Raw genomic sequence first — 20,374 nt, forward strand, 5'->3', positions numbered from 1 at the left:
ACGGCAGGGACTGGAATCCCAACCACAAGCCACGGGTTTAACCCCTCTGGCATCGGTTCCCTCGCTGACCAAACGGTGAAAAGACGCCGTCCCTTGCAGAGCTGTGTGATTTCATAGAAAGGTCCTACCCCAAAAAATGAGGCACGAGTCACCGGGTAGATGTGGACACTAGGAGGGACCGTTTTCCCCTTGGCTAGAGCAGACTCTGAAAGTCCTTTTTGCTCGGTGAGGTAAAGTGACAGAGCGACTCGAGTGCACAGAGCGGCACGCTAAGGGGCGGCTCCCTTCACTCTGTCAGGCCCCAAGAAAGAGTTTCACCTGGTGGATGGCCGCTTGCGTGTCGTCGACCGGACAACCCGCAGACGGCGTTCAGAACCAACTGCCACTTCTCACATTTTGAAACCCGTTTGGGAACAAAAGTCATCGCGAAACAGTCATGTCTCGTCGTTCATTCGCCCTGTTTTCTGCCGGCGGTGTTCTCACAGTTTCACCAGGGATGCAGTTCCAGATGGAGCCCAACACAGAAGCATCCGGAAGCACCAAGCTGAATGTGTTTGGGTGCAAACATGTGGGCGGCAGCCACCGACAACGGAGAGGCTGGGCCTGTTCTCTCCAGTTGTCACTGGTCTTTCCAGCCACAGCATTCTGGGAGCTACTTTCCAGGGGGGACACTTAAGCCAGGTTAGCAAGGGATGGCAACAGAGAGAGCCCACGCCACGGGCCCGAGACCTAAAAGCCAAGAAAGAGTGCACACTTCCACTGCCAGGTTTGGGGAGAGAAATTACAAAGCTGTAAATATCTGGGATACACACAAACCGAGGAGTAAGTGAGCAAAATACAGGACAAAGTCTCTATTCCAAGGAGCACGAACGACTCCAAGGTTGAGGACTCGGGGACGTGAAGCTGTGCCCAAAATGTGAAGTGCGGGGTGTGGGGGAGAGGAGGGGACGGGAGGAATAAGAGTGGCAGCATTAACAAGACTGTCCACGAGGATGACAAACGTTCCCCGGCACTGGCAGGACCTCCTCGGGCTGTGGCTACTGCCGGCGGTCAGGGCCATCACTGGGCCACTGCAGGTGAGAAGTTACCCGTCTGAGAGACGCCTCTGCCCTGCTCCAACACCCCCCCCCCCCAGAAAATTTCCCAAACGGGCTCCATGAGTACATCTGCCAAGCCATCGGTCATCACCGCGAGAGGGGGCAGGCAAGGTGACGCACGCTCCCTATGTGTGCGGACGCGGGCAACAGTCAGTCCCTAGTCCTCAATTATGATTAGCTTTTCGCGGAGACCTCTAAGGTGCTACGTCTCATAAAGTCTTATGGTTCCTTTTGTAATGGTTATCTTTGTCCCGGTATCTTCGCTTTCAGTGACTAACCACCAAGACAGAGGAGGTGCGCAGCCTGCCCAAGCTGTCCCAGGCAGGCAGAAAAAAGGAAACTCCTGACGTACTACTAATTGTTTCTGAGCACGACTGCAGGACCCGAATGCTTGCGCGCGCACGCACGCACACACGCGCACACACACACACACTGCAAGAGACGTACAAAGGAGGAAGCGCAGCCAAGGAAAGAGGCCCTCGGAAGGATGACCCCGACTGATTACTCGGAATCGGTGTGTAACACGCCCCACTGGCTCTGGGCTAACTCTTAAGAAAGCTGTGAACGCAGTCAACAGCGTGTGCAGCGAGTGGCAAGGACCTTACAGCAGTGTTCGGACGTAACACAGCATCGAGCAGGCCCCAAAGCCTTTTTTCTTTTCCTAGGGGGTCCTCTGAATACTGGAACCCTTAACTGAGGAAAATGCCTCATTAAGGAATTAGCAGCCAAGGATGGCTTCTATGTGGCCGTTTGGGACGGCAGGATCCAAGCCCAGCTTGGGGCCCGGGTGGCACCCAGGCCTCTGCTGTGGGGCTTCCTTTTCGAGAAAGGATGAAGAGAAGGAGTAGGGGGGGTGGGGGGGTGGGAGGAAGGCAGTGCTGCTGACATCTGCACAAAGGGCTGGAACTTAAGTGTAATTTTAAGTCACTGCATCCCAGGGCGATTTCAAAATCCCAGTGCAAAGGCTTTATCTTCTAGATTGAGTTTTCGAACACATTTAACTCCTGAGAAAGTTCTCTGCATAGAAAGGGTTGTACTTTGGACCCAATCTCTCAGTAGTACCGGAAGTTTATGAAAAGGCTGGGCCGGAGGCTGGTTATGAAGGCAGGAGGGTGCCCAGAGCTCGTTTTTAGTGTCAGGATCAGCTATTACCAAGTACACGGTCACTAATAATGCAAGTTGGCAAAATAAAAAGAGGAAAACCTGGGGGTGGCGGGCATGCCCTTCCCCCCCACCTCTCCTTTCTTTTTTCAGTTTTGCTCAACTCAGCTTCAGTTAAGCCAGCAGACCCAACTTCCTTTGCAAAAGAAAAGAAGTCTTCCTGCGATTTAGCATAGTCTGTTGGGGTATGAGGCAACTAAGAAATTCATTTTGAAATCTAGTAGCACTGTTTAAAAATTTTTTTTAATGTTTATATATTTTGAGAAAGAGAGGGGGGGAGTGAGAGTGAGGGAGGGGGAGGGGGAGAGGGAGAGGAGGATCCCAAGCAGGCTCTGTGCCATCAGTGCGAGCCTGATATGGGGCATGAACTGTGAGATCCTGACCTGAGCTGAGATCAAGCGGTAGGTGCTTCACCGACTGAGCCACCCAGGGGCCCCTAGTAGTACCTTTTATTCAGGCATTTTGAAATTTGATTCATCGGGGGCGCCTGGCTGGCTCAATTGGTTGGGCGTCAAACTCCTGCGTTTGGCTCAGGTCATGATCCTAGGGTCATGGATGGAGCTCTGTACTGGGCACGGAGCCCACTTAAGGTGCTCTCCCTCTCTCTTCCCCCTCCCCCCACCCCCCCATTCCCTGGCACGCTCTCTCCCTCTCAAAAATAAAAATTATATTTGAAATTTGAATCATCAAAGCATTAGACACACTTTTCTTGCTCTCAAAAAAATAAGTATTTGAAATATGAATCATCAAAGGCATCAGACACACTTTCCTCAAGTGGAACAGCTCAGCTACTCACAGGCCATTGTGTGGTAAATGCTGGGCCAGTACTGACCGCTGTCTCTTTTCAGCCATACTCGAATGGTTCTGTGGAGAAAAGAACGAAAGAGTACTTTTTAGTAATTTTATCTTCTTTTGTGCTCCAGGGAAATGTAACTATTTTATTTTCAGTAGTATTCCCAAATGACCTCATAAGGTTTAATCAGGTGGACAAACTAGAGAAATACGCCAGGACCCACAAGTACAGCACATAGTACATTATATGTAGTCCATACACTATTCACACACACACACACACACACACACACACACACGTGATCTACAGTTACACATATATGATCACATATGGCAAGTTATGTAGTAGCTCAGAGTCAGGATTTCAAGTGAGTTTAATAATACATAAAATCTCATTATAGGAGGATACACCAAGAAAACGGGAGAACTATTCACTGCTTTTCTTAGTAAAAAACAAACTGTGCAAATTTGGTTGCTTGCCATCTGGGCCAAATGAGGACAGCAGAAGATACAGACAGAACGACAATGCTTCTGGAGGAGCGGGACAGATGCGCATGGGAAGCAGAGCCCACAGCAGTGCTCATTTCTGATAACTCCCAGCCTTCCTGCCCCGGGGGGAAATCACCCCACACCAGGTCTCTGGGCCTCTCCTTTCATCAGAACACACACAGGGAGATGAGGAAATCCTGTACACAGGCAGGAAAATGACAAATGACCAGAATAGCCAAAGATTGGTATTTTGGCTCATGTCAGAAGAACAATAAGGAACACTAAGACCCTTCCTCCTCCACTCACAGAACCTCCTCCAAGCTCCAGGCCTCTTCCTCTTCAGAACCCCTGGGACACGCGTGCCTCCTCCCGCACAGGCACGCTCTGCCTCTGCAGTGAGTCCCAGCCATCCCACTGTCCCTTCCTGGGAGCTCTGTCCCAATCCCTCTCCTATTTCTAACAGCAGCACCGACTCTGGCACGCAGCTGGTGCTCATTAAATGTTTTCACCTTAAACTAAAATACAGAAGGCTAAATGTTGACTCAACAGGTCACCATCTTGTTTGAAGTTCAAGGCAAGTATGACTGGTCTATGAGGATAAAAATCAGAACAGTGTTGCTTCTTGGGGAGGAAGATAGAATGTAAAGGGACACACAGGATGGCAGGGCTCTGGGGAGTTGGTTACATGAGTGCATGAATTTGTCAGGACTTGTCCAGCTGCAATGAAGATCTGTAAAGATTCCTGCGTGTGATTAGATCACAATAAAGGAAGACTTAGACGTTGACCTTCACTCATCCAAATAAGTAAGATGACCCAGTAGCACAGTGGGCAAATTACTACTTTGTAGAAGAACTGAACACAGGCCTCGGGGTAGGAACAGCCATGTGTACAACATGCCCTGTCTTCCAGCCACTGCCAACTGGTCACAATGGAACCTTTGCCAACCTTCTCCACATCCTGCCCCTGATCACAACTGGCTAGACCAGAAATGGGCGTCTGACCCTAGCTGAACCAATCAGCTCCTCCCTTGGGAAATCAGAAACAAGGAGTGAGAAAAACAGATCAGTGTCTCCAGTAGTTGAAATGGCTGTTTCCGGTCATATGTTTTGCGATTTGGATTGCAGAATGTATGAAGTCAACTTATTAAAAGGAGAAACGAGCTGCAGATGGTCCAGGTGAGAGTCCCTCATGCCCAAAGCAGAGCTATTTCCCAAGAATGGGGTTTTGCGAGGCAGACACCCCAGCATCCTTACCAGAAACACCCTCATCAAGCAGCCTAAGTCAGTCTGACTTATTTCTGTTGTTTGCAATCAAGCAAGTACCATATACCGTGTCTGAAGAGACACCAAGAAGAATATCAAACACCGTCTGTTCAGCTGAGCGCCATTAAATGAGGTTCACAAGGCAAGATAACCAGGCAGACTTTCTTTTGAGGTACCTGTATTGTGAAAAGAAGTTCTAAAGCATCCAAGTTCACATCCAAAATTAAAAGAGAGGGGAGAACAGACTAAAGCATGTAGAAACAGACCTTTAATTTTTACAGTTTGTAATTCCACATCTTAAACCAAAATTTAACACTCTTCAAGGTAACATTTAGACTTCTCTGTCATGGGGTCCTTGGTTGCTGTTCATGATTACCCGACCTTCTTCTTTCCCAAACCTCAGAAGTTAAAAATTTTTCATAATACAGACCTTTGTAGTTTGGAGCCATTTAAATCAAGTTATGAAAAATGGCTAGTGGCATAGAAAGTGTTCACATTATAATGTTAAGTGAAAGCCCTCTACAAAACCAATAACGGCAGTATGATACCAATTTTGTTGGAAGATACCATCTGATCAAACCTCTAGATTCAACTACCAATTTACAGGAAATACAGAGGAACATAAACACCACCCCATGGGTGCATTCACCAAAACTCAAGACCACAGGCAAGGCTACAGACAATGACCCAGTTCCTTCTACAAATAATTTGCATGGGGAAAAAAATAGAGATAGAAGATCAGACTATAATTAAAGAGGTTTTAAGAGATATATCTAGCAATCCCAATGCATAGACCTATCTGGATCCTCGCTCAAACAAACTGTTAAACACACGTGTATCATCATGAAACTGAAAATCTGAACACTGACTAGATATTTGACGGTATTAAAATACCATTCATTTCTTTAGGTGTAATAATGGTGTTGCAGATTTTTGCTTATTTGTTTTTTTAAGAAGTAAGCAGTGATTCCAAAATGTGATGCTGGCCCTTGCTCTCTGTTATCGGTACACCCACCACAGTCTGGCTCCGTCAGCTCCTCTCATCACCTGGTGGGTTCTTCCCTCCGACACGGTGGGCCCGCCCCAGGGCATTCCGTTGCCCGTGCTGAGAGCCCACCAGCAGTTGGCGGTCTCAAATCAGGGGTCCGTGTGACACTTAGTGCCAATGACTTCCCAACCCAGACCTCTATCCCAACGAGCTGCCGTCCTCAAGGGCCCCAAGTACCCCGAGCTCCAGTTAGGCCCTCAGCCCTCCTCCCTCGCCACTCTACCAGGAACTTCCCTCTCCAGATAGTTTATCTGGGCATACCGCAGCACGGGTGCCATCTCAGCATGACACAGCCTGTCACTCGCTACAGAAGGCTTTGCGGATACATTTCATTACTTACATTCAACATGAGGGATGAAGCCAAAGGAGCTGTAAGAAGTTAAAGGCCAACTCCTTGAGAAGCCTTAAATCTACCCCAGGGTCCTACTCCAGTTCCAAAGACAGGATAGGAAAAGGCAAGGCACGGGGAGATCAGAGTGTCGCACAGCGCCCCGTCAAGTTCACCGGCCTTCATTCATGCAGATCACAAAGGGGTTAAACCTACCAGGTTTTTTAAGGGCCTAAAGAAGAACAGAGTACAGACACATTCTAAAACCCTTCAAATCAACTCCAAAAGTTGTGGGTCATGGACACACTGGCATCTCAAAGAAGGAAGGACTCAGTGCCACAGGCTCTTCCTTGGGTCCTCTCGTGAGAAGAGCGATACTCAAAGGCAGAAAAGGCGGCCGGAGAAGGGGAAACCCTAAAGGTTATCTCTTCCAGCCAATCATCTAACCTGGAAAGGTCTAATTTTAAGTCTGCAAAGCTCAGAATGATATTCAAAATAGCCCAAGGTCAAAATGGAACCTACCTAGACACCGGCATTTTGTGAAACGCAGTATCATTTCCCTTGGAGGACAAACGTTAGTACTGTACTTTGGCTTGCACCCCAGCTGACACACTGGGAAAACTGGCAAGACTTAAATGATCTCATGGGATGTTTCAGTTGAAAATCGATCTTATCCAGGCTGCGAGAAGCCCATCCTTTCTTGGGAATCAAGTTCCAAAATCGGCACTTGACCTTGACAAGGTCTCTTTGTAGTCACACCTTCTCTCTGGAACCCTGCCTCTTCTCTTTTCAAGCCAATCTCTTTCCCTTCCTTCCACAACAACGCTAAAATCTCTCACTTCCAAGATGAAATCAAGACAATGCTAGGTTTAACCCCTAACACTCCCGCACTCCCAAGAACCTATGCATTAAACAAAGTTGTATAATTTCTACTAAATAATATAGGAATGTGTTTTGTATGGTGTTTAGAATAGGTCTCATTTGGTTTAAAAAATGACTGCAAAAACAGACTTAAGTTGGGCTGTTTATTAAAAAAGTCAACAAATGGGGCACGTGGGTGGCTCAGTCGGTTAAGCGTCCGACTTCAGCTCAGGTCACGATCTCACAGCCCGTGGGTTCAAGCCCCATGTCGGGCTCTGCGCTGACAGCTCAGAACCTGGAGCCTGCTTCGGATTCTGTGTGTCCCTCTCTCTCTGCCCCTCCCCCACTCGTACTCTGCCCCTCTCTCTCTCAAAAGTAAATAAAACATTAAAAAAAATTTAGGGGCGCCTGGGTGGCTCAGTCGGTTGGGCATCCGACTTCAGCTCGGGTCATGATCTCACAGTCTGTGAGTTTGAGTCCCGTGTCAGGCTCTGTGCTGACAGCTCAGAGCCTAGAGCCTGCTTCGGGTTCTCTGTCTCCCTCTCTCTCCGCCCCTCCCCTGCTCATGCTCTGTCTCTCTGTCTCAAAAATAAATAAAAATATTAAAAAAAATTTTTTTAATTAAAAAAAAGTCAACAAATTCCATAGGCCGAGAACATTTACTATTAAATAAATTGGAGGTAAAATCTATTCAATAAGCTCTAAGCAACACAATACAGTTTGTGACATTTATAGGAGAAAACTATTAAAAACTCCAGGATGTTATTAAGAGACCATATAATCACAGAGTATCAAGATCAGATGGTTTTATTTCTACAAAGCCACAATATTGCCTGCCTAGACGAATGTCTAAGCTGCTTTCTCTACTGAGTTAAGATACAACAGCTTAACTTTTCCTTTAATATTTTGACAAGTTTACACCCACGCACCTCAACTCATTTTCTGTTTTGCTTGCTGCTTATTCTAGCCATTTTTCTAGAGGATGGATTTTCTTTGAGATTCCAAGACCATGTCAATCTGGAAAAAAAAAAAAAAGTCTTTCCTTACAACCGAAATCTTAGAAACTGGTTGATCTTTGCGAGGCTCTATTTTTAGGCTATTTTAAAACAATAGCTTGACAGTTTTCCGAAAGGTACTTAGAAAGGAAATGTGTCATTTCTTTCAGGGTCTGCATACAATTTTTTTCAGACTTCTCCCCGCTAAGATTACCTACATCTACCTCCTCCGGCCTCCTAGTTAGAGAAGCCAGGACTTACATACAGCTGCGGCATTTTCCGCACGTAGACGAGAAAAGGTATTTCTATGTGAGACGGTAACGTTACATACGCATCGCCACGCTGCCTGCACGCCGCTACCCACGCCTGATTTGTCCGCCGGTCTTCAGCAAGGTGGACGGTCCGCTTATTTTCTAGACAAACGAAAGGCCAACGCTGGCCTGTACTTTCTTGTTTTAAAGGTTTCGAACCGAAACGTGTTTTAAAAACGCGGGGGTGAGCAAACGGACACCTGAAAACAATAATAAAACGCCATCGCTAGGGTTCTCATAATTTTGTGTCAGCACCGCAAATCAGAACCGGCTCTTTGGCAAGAATTTGTTCCATATGGTGAGCAAAAACATTTCCCGCCTAACACTGCTGGTTCTGCTAGCAACGGTCATGACAACAACAAAGTGATTGAGACACTCCATGCTTGGCAACTGATTCTGAAGACATTAGTTCATAGGAAAAAAAGAACTACGCATTAAAAAAAAAAAGTTACCCTGAGCACTATTCAAAGGAGTAAAAACTGGGGGGAATGTTAAATAATGAAATGGGCTCCAGGCATATTAATTCAACGGCTTACGTAGTCATTACAAATAGTTATGAAAACCATGGGTTCGTGATAAGCTACTTGAATTAACAGACTGGTGTAGCCGTTAAAAATAGTTGCCAAGACCATGAATCCATGAGAAAAGGTTTATGAAATGTTAGTTTTTTTTTTTTTTTTAAAGCATAATGTAAAATGACAGAGCTAACTTCCGTAACCGGGCTGAGCAGGACCGGTAGGAGAGGAGAAGGAACGCGCCTGTGAGACAGCTGCGACCTATGGCTCCTTGTTGGGGTGGGGGGTGGTCCTGGAGCCCTGACATCCAGAGAACTGCGGGGTCCCCCACCTCCGCTCAATAAGCAGAAGAACAAGCCAACAATCAAACAAGGAGGAGGTATCTTGTGTGACGTCAAGACAGCCATCTAAATGTGAAGACTGCTCCCTCCGCAGGAATGTGTCTGTCAAATCATTCCCAACAAGCGCAAACCAGGCTGAGGGGTAAAACAGGCCTCAGATTAGAAGCTCCAGTGCCAAGGGCGGGCACTAGAATCAGAGCAATCTCCAGCAGGGTGCAGACCCTTCTCTTTCTTTCGTAAGGCAGATCCTAAGAGGCTCTGGTCATCCCTCATGGGAGGTTCTCCCTCGGAGATTGGTACTGTCCTCAACAGGAAGTCATGCCATGGGTGAGGCCCTGAAGTCTGGAGCGTGTCATGCCCCCACGGGGTCTAGTCAAGGATCTGATGCATCCAGGAGGCCAGTGCAGAGGGCCAAGGACGCCCAGAGCTCATAAGGAGACTCGGACCGGGACACAAGGGTTAGAGACACTGGATGAACAGAGAATGTCACGCCCCAGGAGCGGAGAGCAGGGGACACATCCCCACAAAGGAATCAGATGCAGAAAGGCAGAGAAGAGAAGATGCCCAAAGGCCCGGGGGCACCGGGCCTGAAAGAGACCGGGCAATAAAAAACCATGCCTCCTGATCAACACGTGGCCCTGCCTGACCTCTTCTAAGTTCACAGTAGTGAACTGTAGCGGCAGACAAAGCTGCTTCCTGTATTCTAGACACACATTCGGATTCGAGAAAGACGACGTCGGTCGAGAACGTGATGCCACATCCTCATGGCAAAGATGACAGCCAGGACCTCCATTTTATACTTAGGGAGACGGAAGGAAGGAGAGTCCAGGCCTTAAAATCAAACAAACCAACGTCAATTTCTTTGGCCATTTTGTCCAATTCCATCGCTCTTATGTCAGAGGATGATGAAAATTCGCATTTCAAAACATTACGAAAGTAAATAATTCAAAGCCAAGAGGCTTTATGTGATAAATAACAAGTGAAACAAGTAAAAAAAAAAAAAAAAAAAAGCCTTTTCAGAAAATTCCACATTTTGTCCTCCAAAGCAGTAAGTAACCCCTAAACAATAAGGAAACATGAAGCGTTACTTTTTTTCCTCCAAACAAACCCAGACTGTGGAAAAGCCTACATCTAATTTCAAAGCTCTCATTTAGTTCAAAGAAACACTGACTTCTGTGCTAAACAGGAGCAGTATTCTTACAAAGTCTCTCTCGATTAAGACATATTCTGTGTATTTTATTATATACTGTATTTTTACAGTAGAATAAGCTAGAAAGAAAAAATGTTAAGAAAGTCAAAGAAAATAATTTATAGTTTATACCATAAACTATATGTACCAGAAACATATAAAATAATTTATAATTTATACCATACTATAGAAAATCCACATATAAGTGGCCCTGTACAGTTCAAAGTCATGTTGTTCTGTTCAAGGAAGGGTCAACTGTACTTGCTGTTTTAAGCCACTGAATTTTAAAGTGGTTTGTTTCATAGCAATAACCAAATGATACAATTCTACCTGTTCCAAAAATAGAATACCTTTAAGAATACTTAGGATTCTGACCTTAAAAATTAAAAAAAAAAAAAAAAAAGCATTTGGCATTTACTGAGTACCAAGGATTTAAATGTACTGAATAAACAAATAAGTCCACTTCAACTTTTAATTGAAATACAGGATCTTCACTTTACACAGATGTTAATTTGAATCCCAAGAAACTAAGGAAGTTACTGTAAAAGCTAAATGAAGTTATTTCTCTTAATTAAATATCAGTCAATATTGTTCATCCTATTAAGGATCATAATTCTGCATGTTCTTTTACCTTACTATAGCAGGTACATGAAACGCAGACTAAAAACCACAAGTCTGGTTAAGAATGAAGTACTTAGGGGCGCCTGGGTGGCGCAGTCGGTTAAGCGTCCGACTTCAGCCAGGTCACGATCTCGCGGTCCGTGAGTTCGAGCCCCGCGTCAGGCTCTGGGCTGAAGGCTCAGAGCCTGGAGCCTGTTTCCGATTCTGTGTCTCCCTCTCTCTCTGCCCCTCCCCCGTTCATGCTCTGTCTCTCTCTGTCCCAAAAATAAATAAACGTTGAAAAAAAAATTAAAAAAAAAAAAAAAAAAGAATGAAGTACTTATTCCAGGAAGACTTAGTCTGTGATCTTCTCCAAGATATGCCTGCCTGATGATCAGAATGGGTAAAGAGGCTCCTTTGATCACTTCTGGTCCCTCGGATTCCCTCAAAGAGTGATAAACAGCAAGTTAAACATATAGTTTAGGAAATCACCAAGTCGATAAAGCCTCCTCTGCTTAAGCTGGACTAGAGGAGGAAGGCAGACAGAGTCAAAGCATGGTTTTCCTTGTGAAGAGCACGTCTCTCAAACCAGAAGGCATCTTGTGGGAGTGGTGATTAATTTCATTTTTTGACCTGAAACTCCATGAGAACACACATCTGGAGCCAATACTTTTTATTTTCCAGTACGAGTACCTTGAAAATCATGCCTACACTTTTGATAAATAGATTCAAAGAGCACACGAGGGCTTTGGCAAAATCACAAGGCCAAATTCTGCCTCGCTTGACACAGCAGCATTTATAAAACGAGATCTTTTTTGAAAACTCTCAAAAAACACCCTAATCATCCCCAAACAGCTGAATGAAAGCAATTCAACCATCTTTATATCATAAACTGATATACCGGCATTATTCAATTAACCAATTAAACACAAAATACAAACGATAGCATATGTTACAAATTAAGCGCAAGGCCTGATTCTTTTAAACTCTTACAAGAGTAAGTTTGAGGAAATCTGATTTTCCGGTCACTCTTAAGGCTGCCGATACTACTTCATATCTTGATAAACCACCAAGCATCTCTGTTACCATCAGCAAAGGATATTTTTTCCTACTCTGACTACCTTCAGGGGCTACAGACATAATGGGTAATTCTGGTAGCCTCCATGCTTTCTAAAACATTGGGATGTTAGCCTGCAAGAGAAAGAAAAGGATGTGGTCATCAATGCAATCTGCTTTTATCAAATAAAGAGCAGTTTCCTTTCAGCCAAGTCTCTTGAACTCTGCCCTCTTCATTCCTGCCACAGAAAGAAGCTTTTCTCCTTTGGTAACAAAAGGGGAAAACACTAGATTTTTATTGAATTGACCATCTAAACGGAAAGGCAGGGAAATCGGCCCCTTTTCACTGAGGATAATTAGATTGGCTGAGAAAAATTTAAATTTCCATCTCCTTTTCCAGGGAAGGAATTCAACTGCCCACGATGATGACTCCTGATTTTGTCACAGGCAGATCTCTATCCCAAGAGGGAGGCCCCTTGTGTGGCATCTCCCCCGGCTCCTGAGGGAAGGACGCTTCTCCAGAAGCCAGATGGCTGCTTTTCTAGCTGCAGGTATTTTCTTTTTCACTTGAGGAACCATTCCTGCTGTTACCTGTTCACTACTAGCATCGAGATGATTTCTTGTGACCTCTGTGCTATCAAGAAGACTAAAAGCCATCAGAACCTCTAGGAACAGGAGCAATCCAGGCAGGATGCAGTCAATTTAGGGGCTGTGCAAAGCTTTCTTAACTTCAAAAAAAAAAAAAAAAAAAAAAAGTTCAAACTCTATCCCCAGCCTAGTCTTGAAACACAAGGTTAAACTCACCCCAGAGAAGCACAGTTTGAGGAACTAGGAAGAGTAGCCTGGTTTCCAATTCTGTTCCATGCTTTATTCCTACCAGGTCTGTTTGGTGATTCACTAACATCTGAGAGACCACGGCATGCCTGCTTTCCTTCTGTGAGTCTAGAATTTTGTCAAGTGCTACGGCCAGCCCCCAATAAAAGCAGTGGGTCCTGAGTCTCTAATGAGCTTCCTGGTAGACAATATTTTACAGATGTGGGCATAACACAGGAGCACTTCCTGTGTGACTCCACAGGGCAAGGACTCATGGAAGGTGACTCTGATTTCCTCCGGACTTCAACCATTCCTTTCCTTTCACCGATTCCGTTTTGTGTCCTTTGTAATAAATCATGGCCATGAGGACAACCATCTCCTAGTGAATCATCGAACCGAGGGGGTGATCTTGGGGCCCCCAAACACAGCACGGCAAAGATTTTATGAGGAAAAACTAATGACTGACATGACTTGTAAATGACCAAATATGGAAATGATGAGAAGGCACAACTCAAAGACTGTTACAAGAACTTAGGTTTGTAAGTCACTCCGAAAATGGTATTGCTTTATTTATACAGGAAAAACTATTTTATTCACACACACACACACAGTAAGCAGATATCTTTAGCTTTTGATGAGATTAAAGTCATTAAGTGGGAAAGAACAGCCAACATATATATGGTGCTTTCTCTGTGCTGGGCACTGTTCAGTGTCCTTTGCATACTAATTCATCTAAATCTCACAAAACCGTGAGGTAGATACTATTCCCATTTTGCAGATGAGAAAACTATGGCACAGAAAGAATAAGTAACCTGCACAAGGTCACACGGCTGGGATTCAAACTCTGGCATTCTGGATCCAGAATCTGTTCTTAACTATGCTATAAAAAGAAAATGAACGTCACAAAGAAGGGCCACTCTAACGAGCGAGGAATAAATGCTTCTTCCCTTCTCACTTCTTGCTTTTATTTTCTAACACAAATCAAAGAGTCTACTTTTAGGCGCTGCATGACAACAAAAACACAGCAGTTAACGCCCTGGTTATCTGTACAGGCTAACAACTTCCGGCTATGCCAGGTTTTCTGCTAAGCATAACGCTTAAAAATCAAGTGGTTTATTCGAAATTGTTTCTGCATGAACAGTCAGTAAAGATACATACACTCTTTCCCTCAAACCATCTTTTCAGTCTTAGAAATGCCTAAAAGGAAATCCACATATTAAAGTAAACAGCTGGCATAACAATAACAAGAAAAGAAGATGCCACCAAAAATATGCTACGAGTTGGTTTTCTGTCATTGTTATCGCTTACCAGCCTAAGCGCCACATCCTACAATATTTCACAACACGGGAGCTCTGCCTTTGTGTGACCTAGGCCAAGCAAAATTTCTTCTCCAGGAAATCAATCGCCTGGCCTCCAGGCCCCTGATGCAACAATAGCATAAGCACGCTCATCCTCAAACAGTTTCCCAAAATTGAAGACCTCAGGACCACCGCCCTAACTTACTTCTAAGGTTTTATCACAAGGGTTTTTTTCTGTTTTTAATTCTATCCTCCAACTGACTCTACATTTTTGATGCAGTCCGCAGCAAAACAGTTCAAAAGGCCAGTGGGTCCAGGGAATGGGTTTTCGCTGTCTCACCACATTGCAGTTCTATTCTGAAAGCAGTCTCATTTTCTGTTTCCACTCTCAGGAAAATGACTGCCGTAGGTCAAGCCCCTCAACTTACCGCTCAGGTTATTGCTTTTATTTTTACAGTTTCCCCGACTAGAGAGACAATCGTACTTTATTCACTGAGGAATTTTTCTTTGTAAAGTCCACGCATGTATCATTCTTCTGTTTTGCATGCTCAAAAACTGCCCGGTTCCAAAGTGCAGGCAACTGGAAACTGAAGAGTTTAGGGTAATTACCACTGTAACAAAATCTACATGAATACATACAAAAGAGTAGGGCCCGGTTTCTGTTAACCCTTTGCGGCCCAGTAACCCCGAATGTTTCATGCCAAAACCATGACCGGTGGGTGACCCCAGCATGATGGAATTAAGCTCGGTATCCCACACCGGTTTAATACTCTGAGCGGACTGTTCGCATTAGCTTTGTCATATACACAGTTTGGTTTTAATGGGAAATAAACTCGTGCATGTAACAAATGACTCCAGGCAAATATATCCCAGAAACTGACGTAAAAGAGGGCAGACAAGGTATAAACAGTGTTCCCTCCCAGTGGGCCTACACAAGCAAGCACCGTGACCCGGAACTTGCAGAACCGGGGTTCTCAAAGTGGGGTTCCTGGGCCAGCAGCAAAAACAGCACTGGCAACGTGGAAGAGAGGCAAACTCTCGGGCCCCAGCGCAGCCTTGCTGAAGCAGAATCTCTGGGGCAGGGCCCAGCTATCTGTGTTTTAACAAGGCCTCCATTTGATTCTGATACATGCTCAAGTTTGAGAACCAGTGTCTAGAGAGAGCAGATAAGTAAGTACATTAAGCCTAAACCAGGGTATCTCAGCCATGGCACCGCGGACATCTGGAGCCGGTAATTCTTTCTGCGAGGTGCTGCCTCGTGCATTACAAGGTGTGGCGCATCATCTCTGGCCTCTACCCACCAGATGCCAGCAATACCCCCCTACAGTCGTGACAACTGAAATGTCTCCAGATATTGCCAAATGTGCCCTGGCCGGCAAAGTCACCCCTCACTGAGAACCAGTTTTCGAAACTGTCAAAGGCCCTCCGCGGTAGGGTGCATACCCTATGTGTTCTTGGAGGCTCCCAGCAGGGCCCGGGGTAGCACCTGCAAGGGACATGCACTGCTGTTTCCCCGGCAAAACAAAGGGACACTCACACGGCATGGGATAAACCGAGATTACAAACGGTCTCATCTATTAAGTGGTAGCACCAGTGAGTTTTCGGGCCCAGTTTACAAACAGACAGAAACCACTTTTGACTTTTAGAATGTACTGAATTTTGGAGCTCCTCATGAGGGAAGTGACTGTAGTACCCACCTCAAGGGGAGATGTGACGACTGGATGCCGCCGAATACATGGGTTCAATTCTGTACCAACAGAGAGAGGAACTTTTTTTTTTTTTTTAATTTAAATTTTCGTTCAGTAACATACAGCACAACAATGGCTTCAGGAGTAGAATTCAGTGATTCATCACTCACATACAACACCCAGTGCCCATCACAAACCCATCTAGCCCACCTCCCATCCCTCTCCCTCCATCAATCCTTGTGGTTGCTTTCTCTCTCCCCCTCCCCACCCAGAGAGAAGGGACTTTTAAAAGGTTAGCTATTGTTATTTCCAACGTACAAATTCTGATCACGTCGCTTGCTTTGAAGTCTTTGATGGTTCCTCACTAGCTACGAACTAAGGTCAAATTCCTAACAGTGGCATACAAAGAAGGCCCTTCCAAAACGGGGCACTAGGACCGTCCGGCTCTCAGTACTCTCTCCTGCCATGGCCACTCATCCCCACTTTGCTCCGGTCACCCAGAAGTGACGGTGGTTCTTTATTGCCTCCTGTTCTTTCCATCTGCCTGGAACAGGGATGTGTGTCCTCCTCCCTTCACACAGCCCACTTCTCTATCCAGTGACATCTCCTCTAGGAGACTTTCCTTGAACTCTGGCCCTCAGGGACACTCTTTCCTCTGTGTCTCCCCAACACCCTAGAAGCCGAGAGCACAGGGCATCTCTTCAACCAGTCTGTCCAGTCCTTTGGAAGCAGAGATTCTGGCTACACTACAGGTCCAGCACACAGTAAGTGTCTAATAAATGCTTGTTTGATAAGGGCGGTCAGTGTTCTGTTTCCTCCATATGCTGGTTTCATCGGGTCAAGGGCCATAAAAATCAATGAATCAGAAGTTAGGAGGGCAAGTGGCACTCAATAGGTACAGTATTTCTAAATATATGAATGCATGAATGAATAAATGATTGAACAGTAAGACACCTATTTATGACAATGTAAAGACAGACCCCCACATCCAACAACAACAAAAACCCATAGCCACGTACTTTCATAAATCTCATAAAGGCGCCTGCTAAGAAACGTCCTACCTTCAAGAAAGCTCCATGGCCTGAAACACAAATTAGAAACACAAGGCTCTAACAACCTTCACCTGGTCTGGTCATCAGCAAAGGCCTTGCTATGTCCGAGTTAAAAAAAAAAAAAAAAAAAAAAAAAAAAAGAGCTGATCTAAGGCTCCCCCCAGAACATTTCAGTCCCAGAGCAGCTAAGTAATCACTTTCCATAAAACATTTATCAGCACTGCTCCTGGCCAGTAATCTCAAATATTCAGCAATTTACCCAACATGCATGAGTCATGGATAAGATATTTTACTGAATAAGATAGCTAAGTTTTATGAAATGTTGTCTGCATCTAAGTTGATTATCACGCAAATATCATTCTTGTGCCCTTTGCCTTTTTTTCACATTCCCTTCGTCTCCCTGTGGCTCATATCCCCCTCTCCCATTCTCTGCCTGCCTCTGCACACCAACACCCAGGTCTTTTGCAATCACTCCCCACCTCCTCTGAGGTTGGCTACATTATACAAGCCAGGAGAGGCTATTGCCTGCTCATAATAACAAGACTCGAAAAGCAAAATACAAAGGTCAACTAGGCGACCCAGGAGGCTTCAAGTTTTCTGTGCCCAGAACAGGCCCTCAGATGTTACTTACTTCAAAAGATAGGACTACAAAAAGCTGTCAGCTCTAAGCAAAGAACAGTACCTTCCATTTCCAGAAAGCCTTTTGGCTTCTGGAATATCACCATTTAAGAGCACTCATTGTAGCAAGGAAACACAATTTCACGCAGCAAACATCCGTCATTTCTTCCAAATTCCTATTGTAAAGCCACAAACCTAAACTTTCAGCGCTTTAAAAACAAAAGTTTTAAAACAAACCATATCTCTCCAATCCAATCGCACAGCCCTGGGCAGACCAAAAAGGTAAGAGTCCTGGGTTGCATTTCTGGCTTCAGCAGTATCTCTGGGGCTTTCCTGGGGCCTCAACTTCCTCTTGGGTAAAATGACAAAATCGCACCAGATCAGTGTTTCCCAAATGTGTGAAGGGCATTCTTCAATGCCAGTTGTCTTAGTACAAGAATGAGATGACTTCAGGAGCACACAGGATAACATACTGTAGTCATTAGTTTAATTCTTTATGGCAGGTGATACTGGGTTTCTGTTAATAGTGGAAAACACATTTTTCTTTAAAATAAAAGCACCCAACCTTTTAAAAAATAAGTCTCTTTTAGGAAAGAAAAACAAAACAAAACTATGTAGTAAATAGAGTTCAGCGGGTCCCAGCAGCTGTGAAGCAGAAGGGAGACAGTGAATGCTCCTGGAGGTTTGCTGAGAGAAGGGAATCCTTCGCAGCAGGACCCGCGGTCACCTGCCTCCAATACTCCTGGCTCAGAGGTTTGAAACTGACTGCGGAAGGCCAAGAAATCCCCCAGAGGTCGCGACGCTTTCGAGGGGCAAGCAAAACCCCACAAAGGAGAGGCAGGGACGGGGGTCCCGGGCTAGACAGGCGCGGTGGGGGTCACCGACAGGAGAGGCGCGACGGGAAGGGGGTACCCCTATGGAGGGGCGCGGCGGGAGGGAGTCGCCGGCTGGAATGGACACGGAGGGTCCGGGGTCCCGAGCTGGAAGGGGCGTGGATCCTGGGCTAGAATGGCGCGGTGGGGGTCACTGACTGAAGGGGCGCATTGGGACAGGGGTCCTCGGTTGGAAGGGCGCTGTGGGACCGCGAGAGGAGGTCCCCCGCTGGAGGGGGCGGTGAGACCGTGGTCCCGAGCCAGAGGGGTGCAGTGAAGGTCCCAGACCGGAGGGGCGCGTCGAGGTCCCGGGGGCCGAGGACGCCCCCTCCCGGAGAGGGACTAGGCCGCCGACCCCACGATCCCCACACCCTGCCGCCGGCGGGAGTACGGGCCGCCCCCGTCGCGCCTCCGCCGGCGCACGACCCGCCGGCCCTACCTGTCCTCGCTGGCCGTGATGACGCCGTCCTCCTTGGGGATGAGAAGCGCGGCCGTGACGGCGTCCTGGTGCCCCTCGATCTTGCTCAGCAGCACCGGGCGGCTGCTCTGCGGCCTGGAGTGGATCTCGGCCGCCATGTTCGCACGACGGCGACGGCGGCGGCGGCAGCGGCCTCCCGGGCGGGAAGCCCATCAGCTGACGGCCGGGCGGGCGGGGACGCGCCGGTTCCGCTCGGGCTCCCGGGGCCGCGTGGGCGCCGCGCCGCCGTAAGCTCCCGAGTGCTGCCGCCCAGGCCCGTATTGCCTGGGGAAGCCGCGCAGCCGAAAACTCCGAAGCCGGGAGAGAGCCCCGGAGGCCGTCTCCCAACAAGTGGGAAAGTGACAAAGGTTGAAAGGTAAAGGCATTCACCCAGGAGTGGATTGAGCCGTTGGAGGGACGAGGATCTGTCTCCCAAACCAGAGCCTTCTGTAAATAATGATACTACGTCGTGCTGCTTCTTAGAAGCCATTGTTTGGAAGATTTCGAAGATGTGGCAAGCGTGAAAAAAATACAGTGCCATTTTTAGAATCCTCGAAAGACAGTCGGTGACACTCATTGAGTGGGGACTCTATACCAGGCACTATCCCCATTTCCTGACACGGATTATCTTATTTAGTGCTGATAACAACTTCAAGAGATGGAGAGATGGAGCTCTTGTATTCTCTTTGTAGCCGTGAGAAAACTGGACCACGAAGAAGTTAAATCACTTGCTTTAGGGCGCACGGCTATTAGAAACAGAAAACTCCAGGAGATGGCGTGGTCCTGTGATCCAGATGTCAGTGCTGCCGGGAGCTGGCCCAGCGCTGACAGCTGCTTCCTGCAGAACATAAACACCAAACAATGCCACTCCATAATCATATATAAACACAGCCAAAACATGAAATTGTCCAAACCACACAAATGAACAAACATCCCTCTATGCTGGCTAACAAGAGTGACTCCTGTTTCTTTACCAGTTAGTTCCAGCTTTAGCCTCTGCCTAGTCTTCCTTCCTCTAGACAAGATTTAGTAAAAGCTCCGATCATAGAATGACCCCCATTTCCTGACAAAACCCAGTCCAGTCCAGAGGATAGCCCTTCTTCCTTATATCCTCCCTAAAATCACCGAACACAAACCTAAATCCTACAGTAAATTCTATCACTAAGGCCGCATAATTCCCACGATATGCCTTCTCCTGCCAGTTAGCAACCAACCCAACGTGATCAAGTACAGGTGCGTTCCTGGTGGCTTTTGGCTAGAGCACATCAAGAGCTGCTAAGTTACAGTCATGATGGGGACCCAGAAAATCATTGACTCCCGAGACCTCCCCTCTCCAACCCACACTCCCCCCCATATTATTCTGACCCATGAACTGCAGACTTGCACTAGAGATGTACCGTACCCATGGCTATCCAGCACTTCCAATGTGGCTAGTCCAAACTGAGTTATGGTGTGAGTTCAAAGTACACACCGAATTTTAAAGACTTAGTACAAAACAACACAAAGTAAGGGATTTCATTAATAAATTTT

At 46.4% G+C, this 20,374-nt stretch overlaps 1 protein-coding gene across 2 annotated transcripts in view; it reads right to left on the reverse strand.

Moving 5' to 3' along the window:
* WDFY1 (WD repeat and FYVE domain containing 1) overlaps positions 1-19,101 on the reverse strand; it is a 46,366-nt gene extending 27,265 nt beyond the window's left edge. Inside the window, exons 1-3 of one of the 2 annotated variants that reach the window (XM_043577982.1) lie at positions 18,827-18,940; positions 7,969-8,056; positions 3,055-3,122 (exon numbers count right to left, since the gene is read on the reverse strand). In XM_043577982.1, the coding sequence (XP_043433917.1) occupies positions 3,055-3,061 (7 nt within the window). In that variant the 5' untranslated portion in view covers positions 3,062-3,122; positions 7,969-8,056; positions 18,827-18,940. Of the gene's footprint in view, positions 1-3,054; positions 3,123-7,968; positions 8,057-18,826 lie in introns of both variants that reach the window. The other variant, XM_043577981.1, reaches the window with a different exon arrangement.
* Positions 19,102-20,374: the final 1,273 nt, after the last annotated feature.

Source organism: Prionailurus bengalensis, chromosome C1, assembly GCF_016509475.1.
Source record: "Prionailurus bengalensis isolate Pbe53 chromosome C1, Fcat_Pben_1.1_paternal_pri, whole genome shotgun sequence".
Taxonomy (NCBI): Eukaryota; Metazoa; Chordata; class Mammalia; order Carnivora; family Felidae; genus Prionailurus; species Prionailurus bengalensis.